The sequence below is a fragment of the Lygodium microphyllum genome, chromosome 21, assembly GCF_053477565.2.
Source record: "Lygodium microphyllum isolate KBCC chromosome 21, Lygodium_microphyllum_v1.1.10, whole genome shotgun sequence".
NCBI classification, from domain to species: Eukaryota; Viridiplantae; Streptophyta; class Polypodiopsida; order Schizaeales; family Lygodiaceae; genus Lygodium; species Lygodium microphyllum.
Window position 1 is genome coordinate 136,886,097 of NC_141155.1, and position 26,395 is coordinate 136,912,491.

At 39.3% G+C, this 26,395-nt stretch overlaps 1 protein-coding gene across 1 annotated transcript; it reads right to left on the minus strand.

Moving 5' to 3' along the window:
• Positions 1-105: 105 nt before the first annotated feature.
• Positions 106-26,395, minus strand: LOC148018620 (putative xyloglucan glycosyltransferase 9). Its single transcript, XM_087661686.1, has 5 exons — positions 25,384-26,395; positions 2,059-2,367; positions 1,677-1,967; positions 1,348-1,461; positions 106-1,220 (listed from the first exon to the last, which is right to left on the minus strand). Exons 1-5 carry the CDS (start codon positions 26,098-26,100, stop codon positions 582-584), a joined length of 2,070 nt encoding a protein of 689 aa, XP_087517812.1. The 5' UTR covers positions 26,101-26,395; the 3' UTR covers positions 106-581.

Here is a 26,395-nt window from a genome sequence, read left to right on the forward strand (position 1 = left end):
AAAGAGTACAGAAAATAATGGGAGCAAGGGGATGGATTTTCAGAATAGCAGAAAATCCCATGTCAAGTGAATGCAAACTGCAGAAAGACATGAATGTTTGCTCGAGACAAAGCCTTAAATTCCATTTAATCAGAAATCACAAAAAATCTCCACAAAGAGATGACTTCATGGAGAACATAAGCTGCTGCTCAAATGTGAGGTCAGCAAGGCCTAAAGAATTTGTTTCAGGCCAAAAGAATGCAACAGGAAGCAGAATCAAATGACTGCCAAACGGGTGAAGGTTATGGTACTTACATACAAGCTGGAGATACAACCACTTCGCCTATTCTGCACCATCAAGTAGAAGGCAATACACATTAGGAAAGCAATTGCTCAACGACTGCCACTCTTATGGATCTTTCATCTTCTTGGCAGGCTTGAGCAGAAACATTTGTCTGCAGCCCAAGGCTAGATCCATTGTTAATGGATGCAACAGATAATTGTTGCATGTGCCTTGCACCTTGATCCTGCAGCTGGCTTTAGTAAGTATCAATGAAGGCACTCGATATTGACTCTCACCAATACCTTAGCAGCTTCCTCCATTAGCTTATTTGCTCACCAATCAGATCCAGTCCAACAACAAGGAATGAGATCCCTTGAAATAACAGGAAATAGAAGTGCACACCTTGAACTGACAACAAGCTTCTTGCAGATGCAGTAAGCAGCAGAAAAGCTAGAGCCAATTCCTTTCTGTACACTCGATTCCCTTTCTTCTTGCAAGGCTGAGGGGGCTCTTCAATAACTTTGGAGGACACATCAAGGCTAGAATCAGACATTCCCCGTTCATGTATACCAGGTACTACACGAGGTTGAATCTCCTGGGCCATGGTTGCCAAGTCTGATTCAGAGGCCCTGCCTACTTTCTTGGTAACAACCCACTCATATGCGCTTCCCAGCTGGAAGAGACCAGATATCATTGCATTGAACTTAGTCACAGACATGGTGTTCTCAAACAATAGATACGGTACAATGAAAGGGAATGTCTTGGGTGCTGGTAAAACATTGAGGAGAGACATGAGGGCAGGAACGTAGCAGACGACCCAAGCTGGTAAATGGGCCTCCGGAATGAACATTGTCATAGGGAGTATTATGCAGAATAAAGTAAAGGAATAAAAAGGCAGGATGAGTTTCCTCAAAAGGAAGAAAAGAAATATCAAGTTGGCCTTCTTCCAAGTGGGTATCTGCAGACATGTCAAAGAACGCACATTAGAGTTCACTGCAGTAAACATCATCTACCTGGGAAAATGTGGTCAAATAGAGGTTTACCAGCTTCCAGTCTTAGTGCTCTGCCTACATGGGACTTCTCACCTTTGATGTAATTATATCTGGAAGGCACAATCGAAAAAGCTGCATTGGTCCAGAATGCCAGCGATGTTGTTGTTTCCTATATGCTTCATACGATTCAGGAAGCTCACAAAGGCACTGCAGATACATCACAAGATCATAAAACTCTGAACTACCTATATAAGCATACAAGAGGGGTAATGCAAGGAAAGAGAATAAAGGCCTTTAAGACAGTACTGTATAGCTCGTATAATTAACTGTTCTGTGAGCACAACCTATGAAAGGAAGATGAAAACCCTCAAAAAGAGCAATGTTACAGCTTATGTGAGAGCACTGTTTAACGTGAAACCAACCTTGACATCATTGAGAAAAATGAACTTCCAACCACTCAAATGAGCTCGAACTGCAATATCCATATCCTCTACTGTCGTGCGTTCTAACCATCCTCCAGATTCTTCAAGAGCTTTGATTCTCCAAACACCAGCCGTACCATTGAAGCCAAAGAAATTTAAAAAAACTCCATTCACTTGTTGCTCAACTTCAAAATGATAGCACAGGTTGATGTACTGCAGCCGTGTCAAAAGATTCTCATCCTTATTTACGAAAGTCCATCTTGCTTGTACAAGACCCAAGTATTCATTACCCTGCCATGTTGCATCAGGGGGAAAACAACACCATATCACCTAATAATCTACTGAAACACACCTAGTCAGTAAAGAGCACTGTCAAACTTACCTTGAAATGGCAGACTGTCCGCTTCAAAAAATCTGGCTGTGGCTGAAAATCAGCATCAAAAATGGCAACGAACTCATAATCTCTCACATACTCACAGCTCATGGCAGACTTAAGATTCCCTGCTTTGTAGCCAGTTCGAACAAGCCGGTGTCTGTAAACAATTCTCATACCATTCTCTTGCCATTTCTGCACTTCATCTTTGATCATTCTTTGCACCTCCACATCATCTGAGTCATCTAGTACTTGTACAAGCATCCTGTTCTTGGGCCAGTCCAACTGAGCCATTGCAGATATTGACTGCTGGTAAACCTGCACATGCAAAATTGCTTGCTCCAATTCATAGTAAAGTTATGAAAAAAAATGAACACGTCTGTATTTAGTGTTGATTTGCACATAAAACAAAGCTCTCATTTATTATTGCACAACTTCCTTGAAGAGTTTGAAGAGCAATGTAAATGCACATTTAACCAAGTAAAACTTTAGTGGAGCACTGAAGGGTAGATCATTAAAGCACTGAGGTAAAATCACTGTGCTTCAAGAGTGTGTCTGGAATGGTAGAATCCAGCTGAGTGAAAACACGCTATATATGATAGCGATTTCATCACAACTAACTAGTGCCACCAGTAAAGCTTTGGGATTTTGGAGTTGAAATTTCAAAGATTAGAAAGCCCAAGAGTCAAAGTTCACAGCAGTGACTAAAGTTTATACATAAACCATTCAGACATCAGGAGTGTAGCACTAACAGGTAGATCACTAGTGCTTGTAAGTGTACATGGAACGAGCAGAGTCCAGCTAGCAAAAACACAATATATCTTATAGTTAATTCATCACAAGTAGATCAGATCCCCCCACTAAAGCTTTGGAATTTTGGGGTTGAAGCCTGGAAAGCTTTAGATATGTCAATGTTCACAACAGCAAATGCTAGAGCCAAGTAATTTACATGTATTATTGTTCCTAGTAACTACAACTATTCAGATTCAAGCTTCAAATTCCCAGTATGATGTGCCCTGATTATCATCAAACACAAGGTTCATAATTCTGCACAAATTCAATCTTCAAGATTAATATCCCTGTTTTGCTGAGATCACAAAGTCACAACCAATGTATCTAATGTGATGGATACTCATATTCCTACTCATGGTGAATACATCTATCACAATGGCTTCTCATACTCTAAGGCAAACGTACAGGAAGTTGAAAACTGTATGTTCTAAACTTCAATGTATACTCAAAAAGAGAGAGAGGAGACTATCATCCCACAATAAAGCCAAGATGCAAGGACACCATCTGCACCCAAAACAACCTGTAAATTATTCCTATCCAGATCATTTGTCACCAGAATGAGAAATAAAACTAATAATTGAAATAAAATGAACTCTAATTCTAGAATCCCTAGCTCTTGGCATGGTGATCATTACAATGCCAATGAAGGATTCCAAACCATGCATGTAATAGACAAGTGTGCAGCTATGTGGTACAAGGACAAGGCAAAAGGAACTTGAAAAAATGAGCAATTCAGAGCCTTGATAAATGTGCAGTTTTTGTAAGATTTAATGATCATGTCACATGTGAAAGTCTCGCCTAGTAAACGGCTCACTTAAGTTGAAAAGCAAGCCCGATGCTTGAGATTTGTCAAGTCAGCAACTCACTCACGATTAATCGTCCATTGATTAATAATCCCTTAATCAAATTTGAATTTCAATTAAGAGAAGCCGGTGACTCATTTAGCAAGTTGATTTGGCTTTTTGGGGTCTCTTTGCTGCAAAAAATTACAAGTTTCAATGATGGATAATGAGCTGATAGCGTGCATGGAATGAGCACAAGCATCAATCTTCTCCCTTTGGCATGGAAAACCCATTGGGCAGCTCCATAACTTTGTTTACAACAGGTAATGCTATCATTTTTTAAATGCAAATATCTTCAAAATAAGTTACTACAACACAACAAGCTGAGATTCTCTCTTCTATAGTAAATTCATCACAATCTCATCACAAGAAATCCCTCTGTCTAACCCTCTGTCTAACACCAAGAAGGATTTCTCCAAGTATGAAATTGTTGGAAAATGACTATCAACTGTGGAGGAGAGAAAAGAGAGACAATGAGAGTGTGCTGAAGCAAAAGAATAAAGTGTACTTGCTGAACTGAAAGAATGAGAATGAAAGGTACAAGATAGGTCTAAGATAGACCTAGCTCAAACTCAACTAGAGTTAACTGACTCTAACTCTAACTCTAAGAGTGGTGACACAGCTTATACTTTAGTTGTGTTCACACTAAGAATTGAAAAAAAACTAAAGACTAAAACATTGGCACTGCCCATAGAATTGACAAATTCTAACACCCCCTACAATGTCAATGTGGTAAAGTATAAAAATGATCAATCACCAGAGGGTACGAGTGTTAGCAGTCATGTTTGTCATGCCTTGTCATCTCCTGCTTGTGTCTAGCTAGTCTGATTTTCAGCAAGTGCCAAGAATTTTTTTAATTTATCCAAGGCCTCATGTTTACGACGGATTGGATAAACCCATACTTTGCATATGACATCATCAACAAAAGTAATGAAATACTTCTTTCCCCCTAGAGACAACCCTAGCATCTCACATACATCTAAATATACCAACTCTAAGGGTGAAGACTTTAAAGAAAGATTTTTTATGTGACATTTCAACATGCTTATTATAAATACAATGATCACAAGGTTCAAAATCAACATACCTCAAATACGACAAATAACCCAAACAAGAAAGCACTTTTATTCCAATTTGACTCATGTGTCCCAACCAGCTATGCCACAAAGAAACACTTGGCTGCTCAATTATGACAACTACATGATCACGTATGCTAGATACATACAAAAAATACAAAGTATCACTTTTAGAGCCCTTAGCAATAATGTTAGAGCCCTTACAAACTTTCCATTTGCTATTCCCAAAGGAAGTATACTAGCCTTCGTCATCTAGTTGCCTTGTGCTTATCAAGCTTTTCTTGAGCAGAGGTATATGCCTCACATTAAGCAAAACAAACACGGAGCCATGCTGAAATTCCAATTTCACACTGCCAATACCTGCAATTTGACATGCATAGTTATCCTCCAAGTGGACAACACCACGTGCACCACCATTGTAGTCAAAAAACCACTCATAATAGGGTGTGACATGAAAATACGCACCCGAGTCAAGTATCCAAGTGATGCATGTCATCATCAGAATCTGCAATCAATGCATGTACACCCAAAGAAGAAACAAGGAGTACATCACCGTCACTGTCATTCTCATGAGTGATTGCATTTACCTCCTCTATCTTAAGACTGCTTTTCTTTGTAGGTTGGCTGTCCTTTTTCTCAATCTTATTGTCTTCACTGTTTTTGCTTTTGCCTTTTTCTTTCTTCAATTGAAAATGGTCCCATTTGTAGTACCCTTTCCTGCCACAATGATGGCACTCCACATTTTTGCCACAAGACTTGTCGCGTGCTCTATTTTCAGAACTGCGCTTCTGCTGAAATTTGCCCCTAGTGTGCAATGCATTAGAAAACTTGTTTGCTGAATTATTTTGCATGTTGAGTTCTTCCATCAGCAAAGAACTCTCCACATCAAAATATAACAGATAAGCATTTGAGTTACTCAAAGTTGTCCTCACGAAAGTATCCCAACTTTCAAGCAAAATGCATAACAAAAAAATAGCCTTGAACTCATCATCAATGTGAAAATCCAAAGCAATCAGCTAATTGAAAATTGAGTTGAACTTATTCAAATGTACAAACATGGTTATACCTTCCTTCATGCGAAGGTCCATCAACTTTTTCTGTCAATAAACCTTACTACTGCACTTTTCCGAGCATACAATTCCTCAAGTCTTTGCCACATTTCATATGCACAATTCAATTTCTCAATGTTAAAGAGTAAGTTGTTAGACACCGAGAGCTCTATGGTAGAGAGTGCAAGTTCATCCAAATCATCCTACTCTTCTTGTTCCACACCTGCTGGTCTTATTCCCTTAGCTTTGATAGGCTTCACCTATTTCTTCTGCACAAAGACATTGTAGCACTATTACTACCATATTGCAAAATTGTGTGCACCCTCAAGCTTCTTGATGTGCAAAAGGTTGCTGCTGTCACTGTTTCCAACCATGATTTGCAACACTAAATTGACTCAAACGTCAGCAAATGCAAGCCCAAATGTCACACAAATGACCACAGTACGTTGCACGTACAAACCAGCAATGAAAATCAAGAAATTGCAAAAATTGCAGATCTGCAAATTGGTTTCCAGAATTAGAGAATGTCTAGGGGAGTCAATTTCTTTTTAGATCATTCTGAGGTACTGCACTCCACAATCAATTACAGCCAGATTTATAGGCCAATGCACCAATTGCATGTGAAATCCCCAAAATTCTGCTGCAATTTCTGCCCCAAATGCATTCTCAAGCATAAATTTGACAATTGTGGTCAAAAGCCCCAAATTTTCAAAGGCAAATCCACCCGAACTGCATCAATACATGTACTCAAGAGCATATACCACACGCAATTCTTGCACAATTTGATGAAATTCTGCAAAAGCCTCAATTTTCTTGGGTCCGGTGTGCACAAATTTCACATTGTGCTTAGCATGCGAATGCATGTTAGTGGGCCAAAGGTTTAAGTCAAAAAACCTTTGAAATTCTGAAAAATAATGAAAAATCTGTCCCATTACCTTGATTGGACTGCCGCCTACAATCTGACCTAACTGACCGACTGACGCAATTTGACAGACTGTCTAACACAGCTTGACAGACTGTCCTAACACAATCCTAACACAGCTCTGACGGCTGTCCTGACACAATCAGGACGCAACTCCAACAACCGAAGCTCTAATAACAATTTGTTAGCAAAGTGCATGAGGATTGAGACACGCAATGTTGTGGTTCACACAATGAGAGAGAGAGTGCAAAGTAGAGAGAGTGAGAGAGAGAGAGAGAGCACAAGACTCGATGTGGGTACAATCTCCAAGTACCACTTTAGGTTTTTGATAAATATATATAGTACATGTATAAGGATGTGTGCACACCTGAACACCGTAAAAGGAACAGTGACCCTTTATTCCCGACACACAAACCTTGGAGGTTGTGACACATAAACATCCACATGCAAATCCCCATTCAAAAATGTTGTCTTAATGTCCAACTGATGTACCTTCCAACCATTATTTGCAGCCATAGCAATTACACATCTCACCATACTCATACGCGATGTCAGAGCAAAAGTCTCTTCATAATCTATGCCCTTCTTTTGTGCATAGCCATTTGCTACCAACCGTGCTTTGTATCTATCAATGGTACCATTAGCCTTGCATTTGAGTTTAAAAATCCATTTTGTGTCAATGGCCTTGTTGCCAAGTGGTAAATCCACAAGATCCCATGTAGAGTTGGTGGCAACAAAATCTAACTCATCTTGCATGGCATGCACCCAATGTACATTTGCCGAGCTTCATCCAAGGAAGTAGGCTCATCATCATCCAACCATGAGCTCATAAATGCATGCTCATCACAATCATCTACTTCCATGAAATCAGCCAAATGGGCTCCCCCTACATCATGTGCTACATGTCTAGCAGCACTTCAATGCGTTGAGCTAAAGGAGCATCCATTTTACTCTCTTGGAGAGTTTGTACAACCATCTCAAGACTGTTTTTGTTGCATTTACAGCAATCCTTTCATGCTATACTACATCTTCCACTGCATGCAGCAAACCATCATCAATACACTACTGTTCAGGTGCATATGGTGCAGCAACAACTTGTTGTATTATGTCTGTTTGGCCATTACAACAGACATGGACTCCAAAGAAAGTGACAAGAGACCCTCAAAGACATCACCAATGTAATGGGTGGCTGGCATTTAGAACTGATCATGTGAGGATGCAGCATTTTCATCAAAATATAACATCCGTACTAACAAAAACTTTCTTTGTGTGTGGGTCGTAAAAGCAATAGCCCTTGCTTTCTCAACTGTAGCCAGTAAATATGCATTATACAACCTTGTCATCAAGCTTCCCACAAAGCTCTTTCGGAACATGTGCATAGGCTATGCAACCAAACACACGAAAGTAGTCAATCTTAGGTTTCTTGCCATGCCAAGCTTCAAACGGATTAATCGTCTTTAATGCCTTAGTGGGTGCACGATTCAACACAAGATTTGCACACTGAAGCCCTTCTAACCACAATTTATGAGGCAGCCCCTTGCTTTTGAGCATACAATGAGTCATCTCCATAAGAGTACGATTCTTCCTGAATCCTTTTTGCAACATCATTCTGCTGCAGAGTCATTCTAACAGTGGCTTGATGCATAATACCATGATCAAGTAAATATGTCTCAAAAGCACTAGACATGTACCCCCCCCCCTCTTTTTAACAAGATGTTTAAAATGCATAAACACATCAGTTTTTACTTTCAACCCATACACCCATGTATACCAAGAGTAGTAATCAATACACATAACAAAGTAAAGATGACCTCCAAGTGCACATGTCCTCATGGAACCACAAACATCAAAGTGAATAAGCTGCAATTTTCAGACAACACCCATTCCACCATCCTTTTTGAAGGCAAATCTATACATCTTGCCCAAAATACATCCCTCGCATATGTTAGAAGGTGGAGTCTCCACTGAAGGCAATGCATCTACCATATGAAACCTTTGAAGGATAATCAAACTCCCAAAACTAAAATGTCCATAGCTCGGCATTCTGTATAGCGCACAATAGAGTAGTGACTGCCAAAGCATCATGAGACTATGAACCATAGGTATCCAACAAAAACAAACCCTTATGCAAGGTTCCACACAACCTAAGTGCATAATCCATCTCCCAATCTCTAACAATTTATTTGTTATCCTCAAAGATTATCTAAAAGCCATGCTTGTTAAAAGCAGAGAGAGACAACAAGTTCTTTGTAATACCAAGCACAAACAAGACATCTAGAAGCATGAAGTCAGAAGCATCTGCAGCAGTAATGGTGACTATCCCAATGCCACAAACATCATAATTGTTCACACATGTAACACACTTCCCAGCAGGGACTAAATGCAAAGAGAAAAACAAACACTTCCTAGAAGTGATGTGCTTTGAAGCTCCACTATCAAAATACCATGTCTGTTGCGTTACAACAGCGTTAAATGCTGAATCAGCTATTAAAGAATCATAACTGCAAGTCAAAAATGCATAGTCCTCCTCCACAAAGTTGGCTAAAGCATCACCATCAATAGATTTGCCGGCCGATTTCTCTTGGATAGCCAAACCGGAGTCCTTTTTCTTCTCTTTGGCTAATTTATTATGGCATTCATTAATATGGTGACCTGGCTTCTTGCAATAATGGCATTTCCACTTCTTTATAGACTTTTCTATGTCTAGGACAACCTTATTTGATGGCTGTCTAGCATCACCCTTTTGCTAATTTTAAAATCTTGCTTGACTTTTCCTTTACCTTTGAACTTGAAAAGCATAGCCATATCTCCTGAACACAATGCAACATTCTTTCGAGTCTGTTTCTCTTGCAACAAGAGGCCTTCCAACTCCATAAATGTAAGGGGCTTCTACCCCCCCTCCCCCAAAAAAACAACATCAAAGAGGTGAGGAAACCAAGATACGACTTTGGAAGAGAGTTCAATGTAATGTTTACCGATTCAGCATCCTAAATATTTTCATCCACATTGAGCAGCCGTTCGACGCAAATTCTATATGTGAGTAAGGTGATCTATCATGCTATCACTCTCATCCATATTCACATTGACCAACTCTCTATGGAGATAAGATGTTCTGGCCATGTTACGTGCTGCAAACATATACTCAAGTACATTCCATGCTGATTTTGAGGTCTTATAAGACCAAATGTATGGAATGATTGATATTTTTACTGACAAGGTAATCAAAGAAAATGCATGTGCATCTTTTGAGTCCCATCTTCTTTGATCCTCAATAAGAAAGGGAGAAGGGGCAACAACACCAGCAACCTGTCCTCTAGTATTGCGCTCATGTGTTTGAAATGCAAGACCTCTCGGTCGCTACAAATCACCTATAATATAGTCTCATAAGTCCTTCACTACAAGAAGGTTACAAACCATAAAACGTCACAACTGGTAGTTTGAACCATCAAGTTTGTCCTCCTGAGTGAGGACACCAAGGATGTTGCTCTGATCATTAGTCCCTTGACATACCATGCTATCAGTAATGGACAAAAATCTGCAACCAAATACTTCTCTACTAAAGTATAGATTGTACTCTTCAAAGTACCAAAAATCCCCTCAAGATCATGCAACAAGTACCAAACTAGCACAAAAATGCCAAAGTGTGTCTAATTTGATCCAAATCAACACTCAACCAATAAATAACAACAATGCACTACTATATCACACCTGCCTCGTAATGCATACTCTCAAAAGTACAAATTACAACAACTTAATGCTGATTCTTACCAAAATTTACTGAATTTTTTCTAAATTTTTCTACTCAATCTAATTGTAAGAGAAATTAAATATTGTTGTACCACTTGTTTGTTGCCTTGGAATGCATGTCAAGCCAAAGCCCCAATTTCTTCCTAAAGTTTCAAAGAAATTGAAAAAATTTGTGCCTTTTTTCTACTCAATCTAATTGTAGCAGAAATTAAATGCTATTGTACCACTTGTTTTCTGCCTTGGAATGCATGTCAAGCAAAAGCCCCAAATTTCTTCCTAAAGTTTCAAAGAAATTCAAGAAATTTATATCTTACAACTTGAAATCTACAATAGTGTCACCTGGAGGTGTGTGTCAATAACGAATAGCAACTGAAATATGCATTGTGATGCGTGTTGCAGTCTTTTGGACAAAAAGCCCCAAATTTCTTACATAAATATCGATGAAATTATACAATGTCGGCATTTTGGATTAAGATTCACACCTGGGACTGCAAATCAAGCAAAAGCCCCAAAATTTTTAGCGAAAATATCAAACAAATTGTGAAATTTCTTCGAATTGGTTGTCAATTGAAACTCTAGGAGTGAATACGAACAAAAGTGCCAAATTTTGAGTGGCATGAGTTGAGATTCAAAAAGAGATGGTCAAAATTGATGAAAATTTGCAAAAAATTCCACCAAAAAAAAACCCAAATTCGAAAATTAGGGTTTTTGCACTTTTTAGGATTTGCAAAAAATCGCAAGCAAGGCTGAGAATATGGCAAGCAGAGATGAGAAAATAAGGAGCAAAGCTGAAAACAATAACTCCTCCTCCAAAACAATAGCTCCTCAAGCTGCATATGGGACTATGCGTAAGACTACGCATACGGCTGCACGCAGACTAAAAACAGCAATAGCTCATCCTTCTCTTCCTCGAGCAAAGAGCTAGTTGACAGCAACAGGACCTTAGGAGAAGCAACACTGGATGACAGTGGCTGAATTAAATCCACACGTAGAACCTTGCTCTAATACCAAATATTGAAAAATGACAACCAACTATGGAGAAGAGAAAAGAGAGACAATGAGAGTGTGTTGAAGCAAAAGAGCAGAGTGTACTTGTTGAACTAAAAGAATGCAAATAAAAGATACAAGATAGATCTAAGATAGACCTAGCTCTAACTCAACTAGAGTTGATTGACTCTAACTCTAACTCTAAGAGTGGTGACACGACTTATAACTTTAGTTGTATTCACACTAAGATCTGAAAAAGAACTAAAGACTAAAACATTGGACATTGCCCATAGAATTAGCAAATTCTAACAAAAATTAATATATGATTAGCTCCTAGCTCTTTAGGCAAGCAAGACGAGGGTTCAATACTTAAGATTAATTATTTAACTTGTAAGTGCAAAGTGCACATTTGAATAATTGGGGCATTTTGAGTCTTAGTGTGGATGTTTTGGTTAATATTTCTAGATTAAAATATATTTTAATGCAAAAACGTCAAGGAAAACCCAAAAGAAACGTAAGTTAAGTTTGTGTACCAATTTTGGGCAGATTGAGACAATTTTCAAAGACAATCATTATATGCAAGGGAGAGGGGTCTATTTTTACAACATTGTGGTAGTTTTTTCTCTCTTCCTCATGAGTATGCATGCAAAGACAGACTGTTTTCTCATCTTCTCCAAGTACACTCAAGGCAAAACAGCAGTGCAAGATTGGAAGAGGTTGTATTGTGCTAGTGACAATTGAGGGCTGCTTTGACAATGTAGAATCGTTGTCTACGATTGCATGCAAGCTATATACAACTTTCTCTCTCCTCTATGGGCACCAATGTTGCTATTGGCAACTACTATGTCTAGGTGCTTGTTCCAGTTTCCTGTAGTTTTATTCCAAATGATTGGCTGTTTTCTCTTTTTGTATGCAAAAGACAGGATTGGACAGCATTGCGTAGAGCTGGCCACCACTGAGTTAAAGTGTCTAGCACTAGCAACAACCTAAATTTCTCTATTAAGCATAGACTTGTTATCTAGGGTTGCATGCAAGCTCTGTCCAACACTTTCTCTCTCCAAAGGGCACTTAGTTTGCAAGCAGAAGTCTTGGTTTGCGTACAAGTGCTTTTTGAAGAGATTGTACAAAAATTAAAGTTTTCAAGACAAATTTACTCAATTTCTAGTGTCTATTAGTCTCATTTGTTGAGAGCAACTTGTGACTTAGGGAGCAAGCATGGCTAGACTAATCTATGAAGAGCAAATACAAGAACAAGTTGCTGATTAGAGGATGCGGGTGGCTGAATCTTAGGGTTTCAAAATAGAATCGGCTACTTTGTACTCAGATTGAACACCTCTAGTAATCTTAAAGAAATTATAGAAAGGGCGCCAAACTTAGGGGTCAATTTGTGTTTTGTCTCTAAGTAGGAGCATTCTAGCTTCCTTGTTTCAAGTGTACCAATTTTTTAATTGCTGATTTCATGATCAAGCTTAAGTCTTTTGCATATTAAGTTTATGATTACTACTCTTTGGGTTTCATGAAGACCGGTGTTTCACTATTTGTGAGAGAGACAATCTAAGATTACATAAGGACTATGCAAGACAATCATTAAGGCAAATGCTCCATGAACTTCGGCTCCAATGTTGGCTGTCATTTTTAGGGTTTGGAAGGGTGAAGGCATTCATGTGTATATACAAACACTTTAAAGTCGATTGGAGACTTAACATTGAAGGTTACAAGGTCATTGTGCATCTATGAATTAGTTGTGTTGTAACAAATTGCTGAAAACATAGCGTGGAGTATATGAAAAGTGAGACTGTGTCTCTTCTATCGTGGAAAATGCATGGGAAAATTAGGGAGATTCAAGGCATAACCTAATGAATTGCATAAGGCAAGGATCAAGGTAATAGCCCTTTGGTGGGCATGAATGGAATGTTAACTTGTGGTGGCTGCAAGGCATGCCTGAATTTACTCAATTTGAAATTGAATTGGGTCTACAAAGGTTACGGCAAATAATTAGGATTGATGCATAAACAAGATTGAGGCCCTCTATAGCTGATCACATCAATTTAGAACTAAGATCTGCAAGTATTACACATTGTTTGCACTGCACAACAATGCGGTACCAAGTTTACACCATGAATGTAATTTCACAAGTGAATTCAACTAAGGAGAGCATGTATTCATATGCATTACACTTATTAGATTGTGAATGGACAAATATATTGCATTTTTGGGCAAGGTTAGTGAGAGCAATTGAGGACACCGCTTTGAAGGCTGATTTAAGACCAAAGCATAAGAAAATCATTGATATTGAAAGAGTGCTAGTTTGTGATAGCATATGACATGTGATTAGTGCAAGCTTTAAAATGATAAAGAAATATCATAAGAGGTGCTAATCTTTGGGACCTATCGTATGTCATCTACTATGCAAGAGCATTTTAGCTCTCTTAATCTATGAGTGTAAGCACCCCAAACAACATAGAATAATCAACAATTGTATTACTTATTTTCAAAACTTAATATTTCAAGAAAACGGGTAATAACAAATACTTAAAGCTAAATATAACAATTATTCAAAAAATCACAGCCATAGACACACACGGCAATGGAAACAAGTTAAGGGTTGAAGATGGGTGAATCCCCCTCCCACCAAAGCAATGTATTTCTACTCAATCTCAAGTTTCTTAGAGATTAGCTCAGCTACAATCAGCCTCAGAGTGAGGAGAAGCAGTTCTCACTTTCACAAGATCATGCTAAGAATGCACATGTGCACATGGATCACGTGCATAGACTAACTATGCAATAAAAGCAACTAGTTTCTTTACAAGATAAGAGTAGAAGGAGAAAAACAGAATCTTTCTCCATAGTTAATCGATAGTATATCGATATGGCTTCCTTCTTGTTCTTGAAATAAAAGAAAAATGGGAGAAAGAGGGATTGCCTAGCCTATAATGAATTTACAATTTTACTATCCTACAAAACAACAAAAAAGGAGGGAATATTGAAATATTTGATGATGATAGAGTGGAGAATGATTATCAAGATGACTTAGACCAACTTTGGACTATCTTTAGCTGCTATGTATCAGTTTATAGCAAAGAAAGTTGATGTAGAATGTGAAAAAGTGTGTTCTTTTAATAGGAGAAAATGAAAAATTAGTGCAAAATAGGAAAGTGGAGTAGCACAAGACAAGTGTCTTGATCACATGTCATGAGATATGAAAAGAGGTGGAATGCTTGGAAGCTTATGTGACAAGTGTCCTAAACCTTCTTTCTTCTCTATAGCCTTTCTTTTTAGACTAAGAATGTCAAGAATAGAAACAACCAAATTTACAAGCACTATCAAAACATAAAACTTACAATTTTAAGAATGTCATCCCTATTTTTTAAAACTAACATTTTTAAGCCAATGTGAGCCTTCTAAAATTAAGGAACCTCTTAACGTTTAGGGATCCCCTTCTCTATAGGTATCATGTGAAAGCTCTTTCCAAGTACATTAGAAATGTCAAAAACGATGTTGGAATCTTTATATGAGGTTTCTATAAAAAGATATGTGCATTTCAAGATTTCAGCCTGCACATGCATATTGTACAAATATTTTATGATCATGTTGTCTCACTAACTATAATTGCCTATCCTTTCTTTGTGCGATTTTGACCCTAATATGCTTGAGTTTCCATTACAAGTACCCAATTGAGACATATAGCTAGAAGTGTCTATTATACTTCTTCTAGCACACTACATAGATCCACCATAACATGTGACCACTCATCAATAGCGAACCCTAATACACTTCTTAGATATCTAGTAATTACAAAGCAAACAAATTTAATAGATAATTGACTATGCAAAAATAAGAATGCTTAGATAATCCCACATAATTTTTTCATCGGCCCAATGTAAATCTACTATGAATAAATCTTTAAATTTCAACAAGGATTTGCATATCACAAGATCACTTCTCAATCCTTATGTTGTTCAAGTTTCAAGAGTTGTTCTATTTCTTCAACTGTTGAAGAATCTTCAATAATAAGTTCCTTTGGTTCTAGTTCTATATAAAGCTTAAGCAAAACTTACATAAAAAATATTGTGCATTTTCCAATGAGCATAAAAGCTCAAGTCAATAAGAAACTTCATTTATATTATCAAGTACTTTGAAGGGATCAAAGTATCTACTAGAGAGCTTTGAAAAAGATAAATTTTGATAGGAACCTTGTTTTAGCTTGCTATATTAAATTTCAACAAGACATATTGATCATTTTCAAAAGCCAAATGTCTTCTTAAGTTGTTAGCTTGATTCTTCTATCGCTCTTGGGCAACTTTAGTAGTAGCTCAAACTTGATCCATTATTGTTTTAAAATCTAAACCAAACTTGTCTGCAAAAAATCTTATCGTTAGTATGAATGATTGGAGGAGGAATCGCTTTACGCTATGTTATCTCATTCGTAGATTTTCTTGTGTGTGAGTGCATTGTATTGTCGTAAACAAACTCCAACAATGGTAGATATTTCTCCCAATGTGACTTATGTTTACTAACATAAGCTTACAATATATCCAAAAGAGTAAGATTCAATAAGAGTGAATGACAGAAGAGGAAACATGAATACGGAGAGAGAAGAAGAGAAAGACTGTAATAAAAGAGGAGAATAGAAGAAGAAAGTTTGCGCTAAACTCCAAAAGAATACCCCTGCATTATCTCATTCAAAGGTTTCCTTGTGTGTAAGTGCATTGTATTGTCGTAAACAAACTCCAGCAATAAAAGATATTTCTCCCAATGTGACTTATGTTCACTAACATAAGCTTTCAACATATCCAAAAGAGTGAGATTCTATGAGAGTACGCAAGGGAAGAGAAAACAAGAACTCCGAGAGAAAAGAGAAAAGAAAGACTGAAATGAATAAAGAGAATGGAAGAAGAAAATCTTCGCTAAACTCCAAAAGAATGGAAGAGAAGGAAAGAAGAAAATAAAAATAGGGAGAAAGAAGAGAAAAGAAAGACTACAATGAAGAAGAGAGTAAAAGAAGAAAATCTTAACTAAACTCCAAAAGAATATTAAATACAAAGGGAGGACAGATCACTCCATTTACGCAGCCCAATGCGCCAATGAGGACACTAGATGAAGCTAATGACGAAAGGTCCATTTATAGCCAAAGATTACCAAAACTAGCCAACCAACATTATGTAAAGAAAGAAATGCTAGAAAAAATTTAAAAATGATGATCATGTCATACACACCGGTGTAAACGCAATCCAAACCATTGAAAAAGAGATACACAAACTGGAAAATAGTGAATCAGTGTGAACACAACTAAGACCAACTAAAAAATCAATGCATGCTCTAAATAGAGCTGCCTCCTTTGTCAAAACACATGACAAATTGAGTGTCAAAGCTCCTAGTATCCCCATTTGACTCAAACTAAATTTCACACACAAGAGATGACTGTGCAAGGCACACATGACTATCAACAACCCCTCTCCAATCCTTGGTATGGCTCAAGGCCAAAGAAGACAAAATGGATCCAAGGGTAGCAAAAGAAATGCCAATTGCTAATGAAGTCCATCAATGTAGTCTATCGATGAAGGAGCTCCTCACAATCCTAGGACACCCTCTCTAAAACATAAGGGGCCAAGAAATCCACCCAACTCCAAAAAAAGGGATGGAGAATACAAGGGAGCTGCCAAAGGAGATGGTAGAGGATGGGGTGAAACTTGTGGGATAGGTGGTACACAATCGAGAATGAGTATAGCACTAGACAATTGTTTTCAGGAACCCTACACAATGAGAGGGGAATGAAGCATGTATAGTCTCCTCTCCTGCCTGTCACTAGAGGGACTTCTAAAGAAAAATCTTTACTTGAAACTCATTCCAAGTGTCTATAAGTTGATTTTCTTTTTTCATAAAGCACCACCAAGATGTGTGAATCCTTCTAAATATAGAGTGGCAAATTGTATATTTTGATCATCCATCCTTGAAACAATATCGATTAAGTTTCCAATTTAGCAATCCATTCTTTAAGTCCATATGGAGATGAAGATTGATCATTGTACTTGGGCTGCACAATCTTATCTCGTAACTCTCATTCATTGTATGTAGACTTTCCATTATAAAGCTCATTGTTACAATTACCCGTAAGGCCAATATTACTTGAGTAATTTCTGCCATAACAGGGATGAGGTCTTACTATAGGAATGAGTGGTATTTGAGGATAAAAATTTACCCTTGAAAATTAACATTTACTAAAAACTGAAATTGCACTCTTTCCACATGTATTTGAGGTTTTTTTCATTCCCCCCCCCCTTAATTTGAATTCCTCTTTTCTTTTCTTGGAATTCCATCCACTTTTCAAATTGCTTTGCAAGTCTATGAATAGAGGACATGGTCTAATTCATACAACTTGAGTACCGAGTCTAGTAAGACCATGAAGTAAGAGTGGGAAACCCAAGTCTGGAACATATAAGACTTTCAAAACAATACTTGATGGACAATCAAGCAATAGCAACAAAGTGCCAACACCACTAACAAACATGAGGCCTATATAGTCAACTCTCTTGCCAACTTGTCACTAAAGGGACTCCCAAAGGAAGAATCTTCAATAAAACAGCTTGCTCAATGAAGACAACCTGAGTACTGAGTCTAGTAAGACCATGAACTAAGAGTGGAAAGCCCAAGTCTGGAACATATAGGACTTCCAAAACAATACTTAATGGATAGTCAAGCAATAGCGGCAAAGTGCCAACACCACTAATAGGCACTAAAGAAATGTCACCAACAATGGCTAAACCCTTTGTGGACAAAGATCCTACACCAAATCTCCTTGAGGAGTCATATGGGTCAAAACATCATTGTCAATAAGCCAAGGCCTCTCTATAGAGCTAATGAAAAAGGCTCCTCCAACTCATGGATGTGAAGGAACGCAGACTCATGTTCAACACATTATGAAGAAAGATAAAAAAGCTCAAATGTTTTAGCTTAATCCTTCACTCCCGAACAAATGTGAGGGTATTTCTTTGTATTAGTAGTCTCGTGTTTCTTGCACAATCATATTGAGTCAATGGGGATATAAAGAGCTCTGATATTCAGCCTATCATGTGTTTTGACAAAGGAGGCAGCTCTCTTTAGAGCATGTACTCCTTTTCAATTGGATTTAGGAGTGTTCACACCAGTGGGTTATTTTTCAACTCAAGCATTCCTCTTTCAATGGGTCTGGACTGCATTCACATTGGCCAAGTTGGTCAACCAGTATTTATGATGGCAATCTACATTTTTTTAATTATTTTATTCGTGATGATTAGTCAGTCAGCATATTTTTAGACTGATCAATCCTCTTTGTATTCAGCATTCTTTAAGAGTTTGGTGCATATTTTCTTCTTTCATTCTCTTCTTTCATTGCAATGTTTCTCTACTCTTCTGTCTCCATGTTCGTGTTTCCTCTTCCATTGCGCACTCTCACATGGTATCAAAGCCAAAGTGAGGACTCTAAGGTTCTACGAAGAGAAGACCACACTCAACTTCCTACGATCTATCGCAAAGCACGTAGATTTTCTGCCTTGATCGGGCCTTCTACAAAGTGTGTGGAGCATCTACAACTTCCTTTTGCAGGTTGTAGCTGATTTTCCCTCCATTCAACCAACACGACCCCAAAACACACAAGTTTTTTGTGTGTTTGCAGGTCTATTTGAAGAGTTATGGAGTACCAATTTAACAGGTTTGATGACTCAAACGTGGAGACCATTCAATCTTTCTTCGACAAGCAATCCCATCAATACCATCATTGTGAAGAGGAATGCAAAGATTGGCATTCAAAGCCTCATTCTCGCTCTAATAGATCAAGAAGATCGGAGCTCCCTTCTCGCCCCCCAAGCTTCTCTACATTCCAAGGCCCATACTACAAGTCCTCATATGGCCATGATGGCTCCTTCTATTCAAGTGCCCATGCTTCATTCTCTTCCCAAAGAAAATTGACTAGATGGTGCAAACTACTCCCTTTTGTCCTACAAAGTGGAGTGTATCCTTGACATCTTCAACTTATGGAACTTAGTTACTATGTCAATCCCCAATCCAATGTAGGATCCCTGCATTGGTTCTACAATGGACCAAGCAAGCCTTTGGGATCAGCTCAATTCTAGAGTACGACCTTTCCCCTTTATGAGTTTGCACGATGCTATCCTTGTGTATGTGCGTAGACTTCGGACCGCAGCAAAGGTATGGACAAAGCTCTCCTCTCTGCCATTAGAAGACCTTTACGCACCATATCACCATAGAGAAGAAACTCCTGATACTCTGTTGACGATTCCACTTCTATGCAAGATCGCGTCAACAAGATGGAGGACATGCGGGATGAGCTCACATCCCTTAGCAAGAAAATTTCATTAGAGGGCATGGCAATGATTCTCGTAACTCAGTTGCCATCTCCAAGCATGATGTCTTTTATACTAACTCGCTTACCGCCAAGGTTCGAGAAACTCTTTTATGGGAAGCAATAGCTCCACTTGTTCTGGAGCAAAAAGAGCAACTCAAAAAGATTATTATCAATAGATTCAACCTTACTAAGGCTTTTACTACAGGTTTAGGAGGGGCCAGCAGGAAGGATAAAAATGCCAAGAACAAGAAGAAGAAGCACATTAAACAATCCAAGTCTTCCTCACCCTCTGCCTAGATTCCAAGAATCCTAAATGCCCACACTATGGTAAGGGCGTTCATCTCAAGAAGTGTTAAAAGAAATACCCTCACCTTCGTCCAAGAGAAAAGGATGGAGCTAAAATATCTAAGCCCTCCTCTACTTCGTCACTAGCCGTTATATATAAGTCTATGTTCCTTCACATCCATGAGATGGAGGAGCCTTCTTCATTGACTATAGAGAGGCCTTGGCTTATTGACAGTCTTGCTTTGACTCATACGGCTCCTCAAGGAGATTTGTGGCAAGATCTTTGTCCATCAAAGAGTATAGTCACTGTTGGTGATATTATTCGGTGTCTATTAGTGGTATTGGCACTTTGCCACTATTGCATGACCACCCATCAAGCTCCATTTCAGACATCCATTATATTTCAAATCTAGGCTCTCCACTCCTCTCTATTCATGGCCTTACTAGACTTGGTATCCAATTTGTCTTCATTGAGCAAGCCATCTTTATTGAGTATTCTTCTTCAGGAGCAATTTTAGTAACAAATTGACAAGAAAGAGGGCTTTATAAGCTCCATTCCCCTTTCATTGTATAGGGTTCTCAGAGGCAAACTTCCATAGCCACACTCTTTCCCAATTGTGCACAATCTATCCCACAAGTTCCATCCCATCACTTGCCATCTCCCTTGGCCGTTCCCTCATACCCCCCATCCCTTCAAAGGGGAACAATATTGATGATGTGGCTATGGATTTCTTGGTCAATTGCATTCAAAGGGAGATTCCCATGATCATGAGGAGCTTCTTTATTAACAAACTTCTTCAACATTGACACTTCTTCTGCTACCCTTGGATCCATTCCATCTTCTTTGGCCTTTAGCCACATCCAGGACCTCAAAGGAGGTGTTTGCAATCTCATGTCTTGCACAGTCATCTCCAGCCTGTGAGCCTTGGTCTGAGTCTGATGGGACATTATAAGCTCTAATATTCAAACTATCATGTGTTTTGACAAACAAGGCGGCTCTATTTAGAGTATGCACTTCTTTTTTAGTCAAATTTAGAAGTGTTCACACTAGTTGGTTATTTTCCAACTCAGTGCATTTCTTTTTCAGTGGCTTTGGATTGCATTCACTGATGCAAATTAGCCAAGACTAATCAATCCTCTTTGTATTCAACATGTTTTGGAGTTCAATACAAATTTTCTTTTTTCATTGCAATTTTTCCGCTCCCTTCTCTCTCCATGTTTGTGTTTCTTCTTCTAATGCACACTCTCACACTTCCAACGCTTCTCAGGATGGGTACCCTTCCCACAATGTGAAAATTTAGGCTTCTCTGAATCTATATCAAAGCTGGAGGAAGACTCCAAAGTTTCAAGAACTATTAGCCTACTTCTTCTTGTCCTTGGCCTTCTTGTTGTTTTTCTTGCCCCCTCTCAAACTTAAAGTAAAAGCCTTAGTAAGGTTAGATCCACTATTACCAATCTCTTTACATCACTCTTCATGCTCCAAAACAAGAAAAGGGAGCTCTTCCCATAGAAGAGTGTCCTAAACAAGGCTAAACCCTTGAGGTAAGCAAGCTGGTGTAGAAGATATCATACTTGGGAGATGGCAACTGAGTAATGAGAATCATTGCCATATTCTCTGATGAGATCGTCCAACCAAGGGTTGCAAGCTCATCCTGTGCATCCTTCATCTTGTTGATGTAATCTTGCATAGAGGGAAAATCATCAACAAAAAGCATTTGCAAGTTCTTCTCTATGGTGATATGGTAGGCGAAGGTCTTTTGATGATAGAGAAAGAGCCTCGTCCACACGTCCATTGCGGTCCAAAGTCTACATAGATGCGCAAGGATAGAGTCTTATAGACTCATAAAGAGAAAAGATCATGCTCTCTAGTTAAGTCGATCTCAAAGGGCTACTTGGTCCATCGTAGAATCAATGTAGGGATCCTCCACTACACCGAGGATCGGGATAGTAACAAACTCCCACAAGTCGAAGGTATCAAGGATACACTTGAATTTGCGAGACCAAAAGAAGTAGTTCGCAGCATCAAGTCAATCTTCTTTGGTGGAAAGAAGGAACCATAATCACCTAAATAGATGCCAAATGGTGCCATTACCACTATACCGTCCAGTGAACCATCCCCGTAGTACTGGCCCTATGAGATACATGTAGAGAAGTAGGGGAGAGGGGTATTCCAAGTCTTCTCGACCTATCAAAGTGAGTGTGAGAGCACACAATGGAAGAGAAACACAAACATGGAGAGAAAAGAGAAGCAAAACTCTAAAGAAAGAGAAGAGGAACATATGAGAGTCTGACACTAGAGTGAGCAACCTATAGAAAACTACGATGATTTGTCCCAAAGTGGGAGACACCTACTTTAAATAACCAAAATTGACCAAAATTGGCCAATCGACTACTACGGAATAAAACAATGCAATTGGCCAATCATAAACTAGCCAACCACCGTACATGAGGTGTGAAAATGCTAACATCAGTTGGCAAACCGACTACTTACTCCAATCACAAATAGCTAGGCTGTCTAACCACTAAAACAATTGGAAATTGCCCATTGCATAGTGTGAACACACCTGACACTCACTCAACAAGAAATGCAAACTAACTGAATGCTCTAGAACAATCAAAGCCTCCGAACTTCAACACTTGTCAGAAGATGGCACCCATTCAAAACGAGGCTCTAACCACCAATCTTTGCGATGATCGCAATACCTATCAAAGGGAGTATGAATAGACTCATCATCTGAGTCATCAAACACATTGAACCAAAGGTACTCCATCTCTATAGACCTACAAACACACCAAATCTACCGTGTTTTGTTGTAAAAGAGCCCAAATAGAGAGAATAATTAACAACACCTGCAAAAGAATAGTGGTAGATGTCCCGCCTTTGTCCAAAGCTTTTAAGCAATGCAAAAAAATCTATGTTTTTTGCAGTAGACAGCATGCTGAAAATTTGAGCTTTCAATAGTAGTTTAGTCTCCTCTACCTAGAACCTTCATATCCTCACTTAGGCAATGATACCATGTGACTGCACAACCAAGAGAACCACAAACATGGAGAGAAAAGAAAAGATAAACAAGAAGAGAAGAGAGATTTGCACTAAATCTGAGACAAATGATGAATACAATGATGGACTCATCAGTCCCTACATGCAGCCCAAAGCATCAATGAGGGCACCGGATCAAGCTAATGATGATGGCAGCACCAAAGAAAAAGAGTCTGATGTTAGAGTATGCAACCTGCAAAAAACTGAGATATCAATGAAGAATGCCAACCAAGGAGCAAGACCCCCTCTCCAAGTGAAAGTCCAATCCAACAAGAGGCCACCATAGGCCGATGGAAACAAAGAGACCTCGAACCGATCACTCGAGAAAACTCCAATCAAGAATGGGTGAGCCAAGCATCTGGGCAGGATAACAAGGAGCTATCAAAGGCACCATAACCTACAAAGAAACAATAGGCACTAAAGGCTAGGCAACAAGGGATCATAGCTCGACGACGAACAAAAGAGACCACCTCATGGAAGAAAGACCTATATGCAGCTCCTCAAGGTCCTAGGAATTTCCCTCCAAAACACAAAGGACCAAGAAAGGTGTTCTCCCTACAAAAAAGAAGGCACCCGCCCAAAGAGAAAGAAGACTCAAGCTCAAATGTAGGTTGCAAGGGTGTAGTCTAGCTCCAAACAGAACATAATAGAGTAGAAATCAAGACAACTTGTTAGTCATCTCCATAACTTGTATATGAGATAATACATTGTCCATTCCTTTCTAGTCTACAATGTGGCACATTTTATTGAGCTTTCATTCCATTTTATTTTAAACTTCGTCTAGACTCCTCACCTTGCATAGGTCTATGACTCACTCTAGGGTGAACCCTCATGAAGAAGATTTACCCATGATTGGATCAAATGCACCCCACCCTTCCTGGCCCCCCCCCTCTCTCTCTCTCTCTCTGCATTGAGAGACCTAAATTGTAAAGATCAATGTTCATGGAATTTTTTTTGAACTCTCCACGTGCTTTTAGACCACCATTTTCAAGAGAGATACACTTGCAGCTTTAGGTCTTGAATTTGAACCCCTCCTAGCTACTCACAATGCTTCCATTTCTTTTACTCAATTGCTCGAAGATGAAACCAGTAGGGACTTTGTTGCCTAATCCTTATGTTCCTAGTCAACAATAATCTTCAACTAGTGCCCTCAAACCTACTTAGAGCCTTCTATCAGTGGTTCATCAAGTAATGCCACTATCTTAAACACTTGCACAGCTCATTACTGTCTTGAAAGAATAAGACCGACTTCTTAACACTCGTATCAGAGCGGGCAATTTTACAACTGACTCAACTATCATGTGTGGGCATCACCAATGTTGATGATGCATTGGGAGACAATTCAACTATGAGTTGTTGAACAACTAACTTGTTCCTAGACAACAAGAAATGTACTTGTAGCATTAGTTCTTAATGTTGAACCCCTCGCTTTTACCCCCCATGCTTCCATTTCTGATATTCGTTTTCCCAAACGTGGAGCCAGTAAAGGACTCTTGCCTCAGGTTGTATTATTGGTCAATAATAATCTTCAAACAGTGCTCTCAGACCTAGTTAGAGTCTTCCACTAATGGCACATCAAACAATACCATTACCTTGTACACTTGCAGAGCTCATTACTGTCCTGAATGAATAATCAACAGGTCAATATTTCAGCTGTTCCTCAATAAGACCGACTTCTTATGTGCCCCTGTCAGAGCAGGCAATATGGCAACGGACTTCACTGTCCCTGTATCAAGACATCACTGATGTTCCTGATGACCTATTAATGCACAAAGAGCGAGTGTAGATGATGGAAAATGTTGCATCACCAGAAAATCTCAAGGTACTGCAGAACACCAAGTCTGTATAACTGTAAACCATCTCTATTACACTAATCATCTCTTAAGGACAAGGACAACCCTGACAGACAAAAGCTGCAGGTAGAATTGCCAACTCCTCTAGCTATCTGCATCAGCATTCAGAAGGATGATGGACAGATGGCTATGAGAGAAAAGCTCAAGGTACAGGTTGCCCTGTAGGGCAGCTGTTAATGCATTAAGCTCACATACAAGGAGGGCAAAGAGTGCCCGCAATCTCGACAATGCAACCAACTCTAATGCAGAAGTATCATGACACCAGCTGATTTATAGATGGCCCAACAATTTTAATGAAGCAACGACACAGGGCACTGGCATAATCACATGACAACTTATGCAAGACAACCTGTGAAACATTGAACAACATCTAGAGCAATCAGTTGTGGATAAAAAGTACCTCTCTCTCATTGCACATTGGAATTTGAACAAGAACCATGGGATACCCTCCGTCTGGGTCTTCCACATCCCCAAGATCGAATGTATCAATTTGAGGCAACGGCTTGATCTTCTTCATCTTGATCCACAGACACCCTAAACACTGGGTGATTCTGTCTGCAGACTGCAGCAGGAACATAAAAATGCAGGCATTTGCCAGGGCTTGCAATGGAGGCCCCAGGTAACTGGCACGGACATAGACCCAGCCAAGGTATACAGACTGGAGAAGAGACTGCACATCAGGTGAAGCAGGTATGTGCAGATGCGGCCTGTGGAAATGCCATCCATTTGAGTGCGCAACAACCTCGAAACTGAGCATTACAACGGCGAAGACGAGGAAGCTGATGATGGCCTTGTATAGTTTGCCTTTGTGGGCCTTGGTAGAGGGAGGGCTTGCGCGGACAGAAACGAGGCGGCGCTTGGCCACGGAGAGGACATCCCAGAGACCTTGGCCAAGCCAGGCAACGCAGCCGGCAGCGCGATGGGCTTTGAGGAGCAGGACCCAGGTAAGCTGTTTGGCATTCCTGCCTCTGCCCTTGTCTGGGCCGCCATTATCATCACCATCATCTGGGCTCTGAAGCTCCAGCATGGACCAGTTGGGGTTTTCCATTTTCACAACCACGGGGGTGCCCTGATGGGACTCTTTAGCCCACCAATCGACTGAGTGAGAGGGAGGCATTGTGTGTAAAATGAGATACACAGAGAGAGAGAGAGAGAGAGAGAGAGAGAGTCAGAGTCCCTTAAAAGGAAGGGCTCAAACAGGGGAGAGGGAGAACAAGGAGAGACTCTCTGAGCTATGTTGTTTATGCGACATTGTTGTTGTGCGGCAGCATATCTGCTACTGCTGCTGATGATGGAGGATGATGATGATTATGATGGTGATGATGATGATGATGATGCTGGAGCGGACATTCCCACTATTGTTCAGCTCTGTTGGGTTTTCTTCTTTTTTTTTTCCTTTTTTTCCCCCATTT

Bases quoted from the DNA above. Each gene is read 5' to 3' on its own strand.
- LOC148018620 (XM_087661686.1), bottom strand. From the start codon at position 26,100: ATGCCTCCCTCTCACTCAGTCGATTGGTGGGCTAAAGAGTCCCATCAG. The intron at 2,368-25,383 runs GTACTTTTTATC...TTGCATGTGCAG, and splicing joins CAATGTGCAATGAGAGAGAG to GTTTACCAGCAGTCAATATC. The intron at 1,221-1,347 runs GTGAGAAGTCCC...ACATGTCTGCAG, and splicing joins CAGATATAATTACATCAAAG to ATACCCACTTGGAAGAAGGC.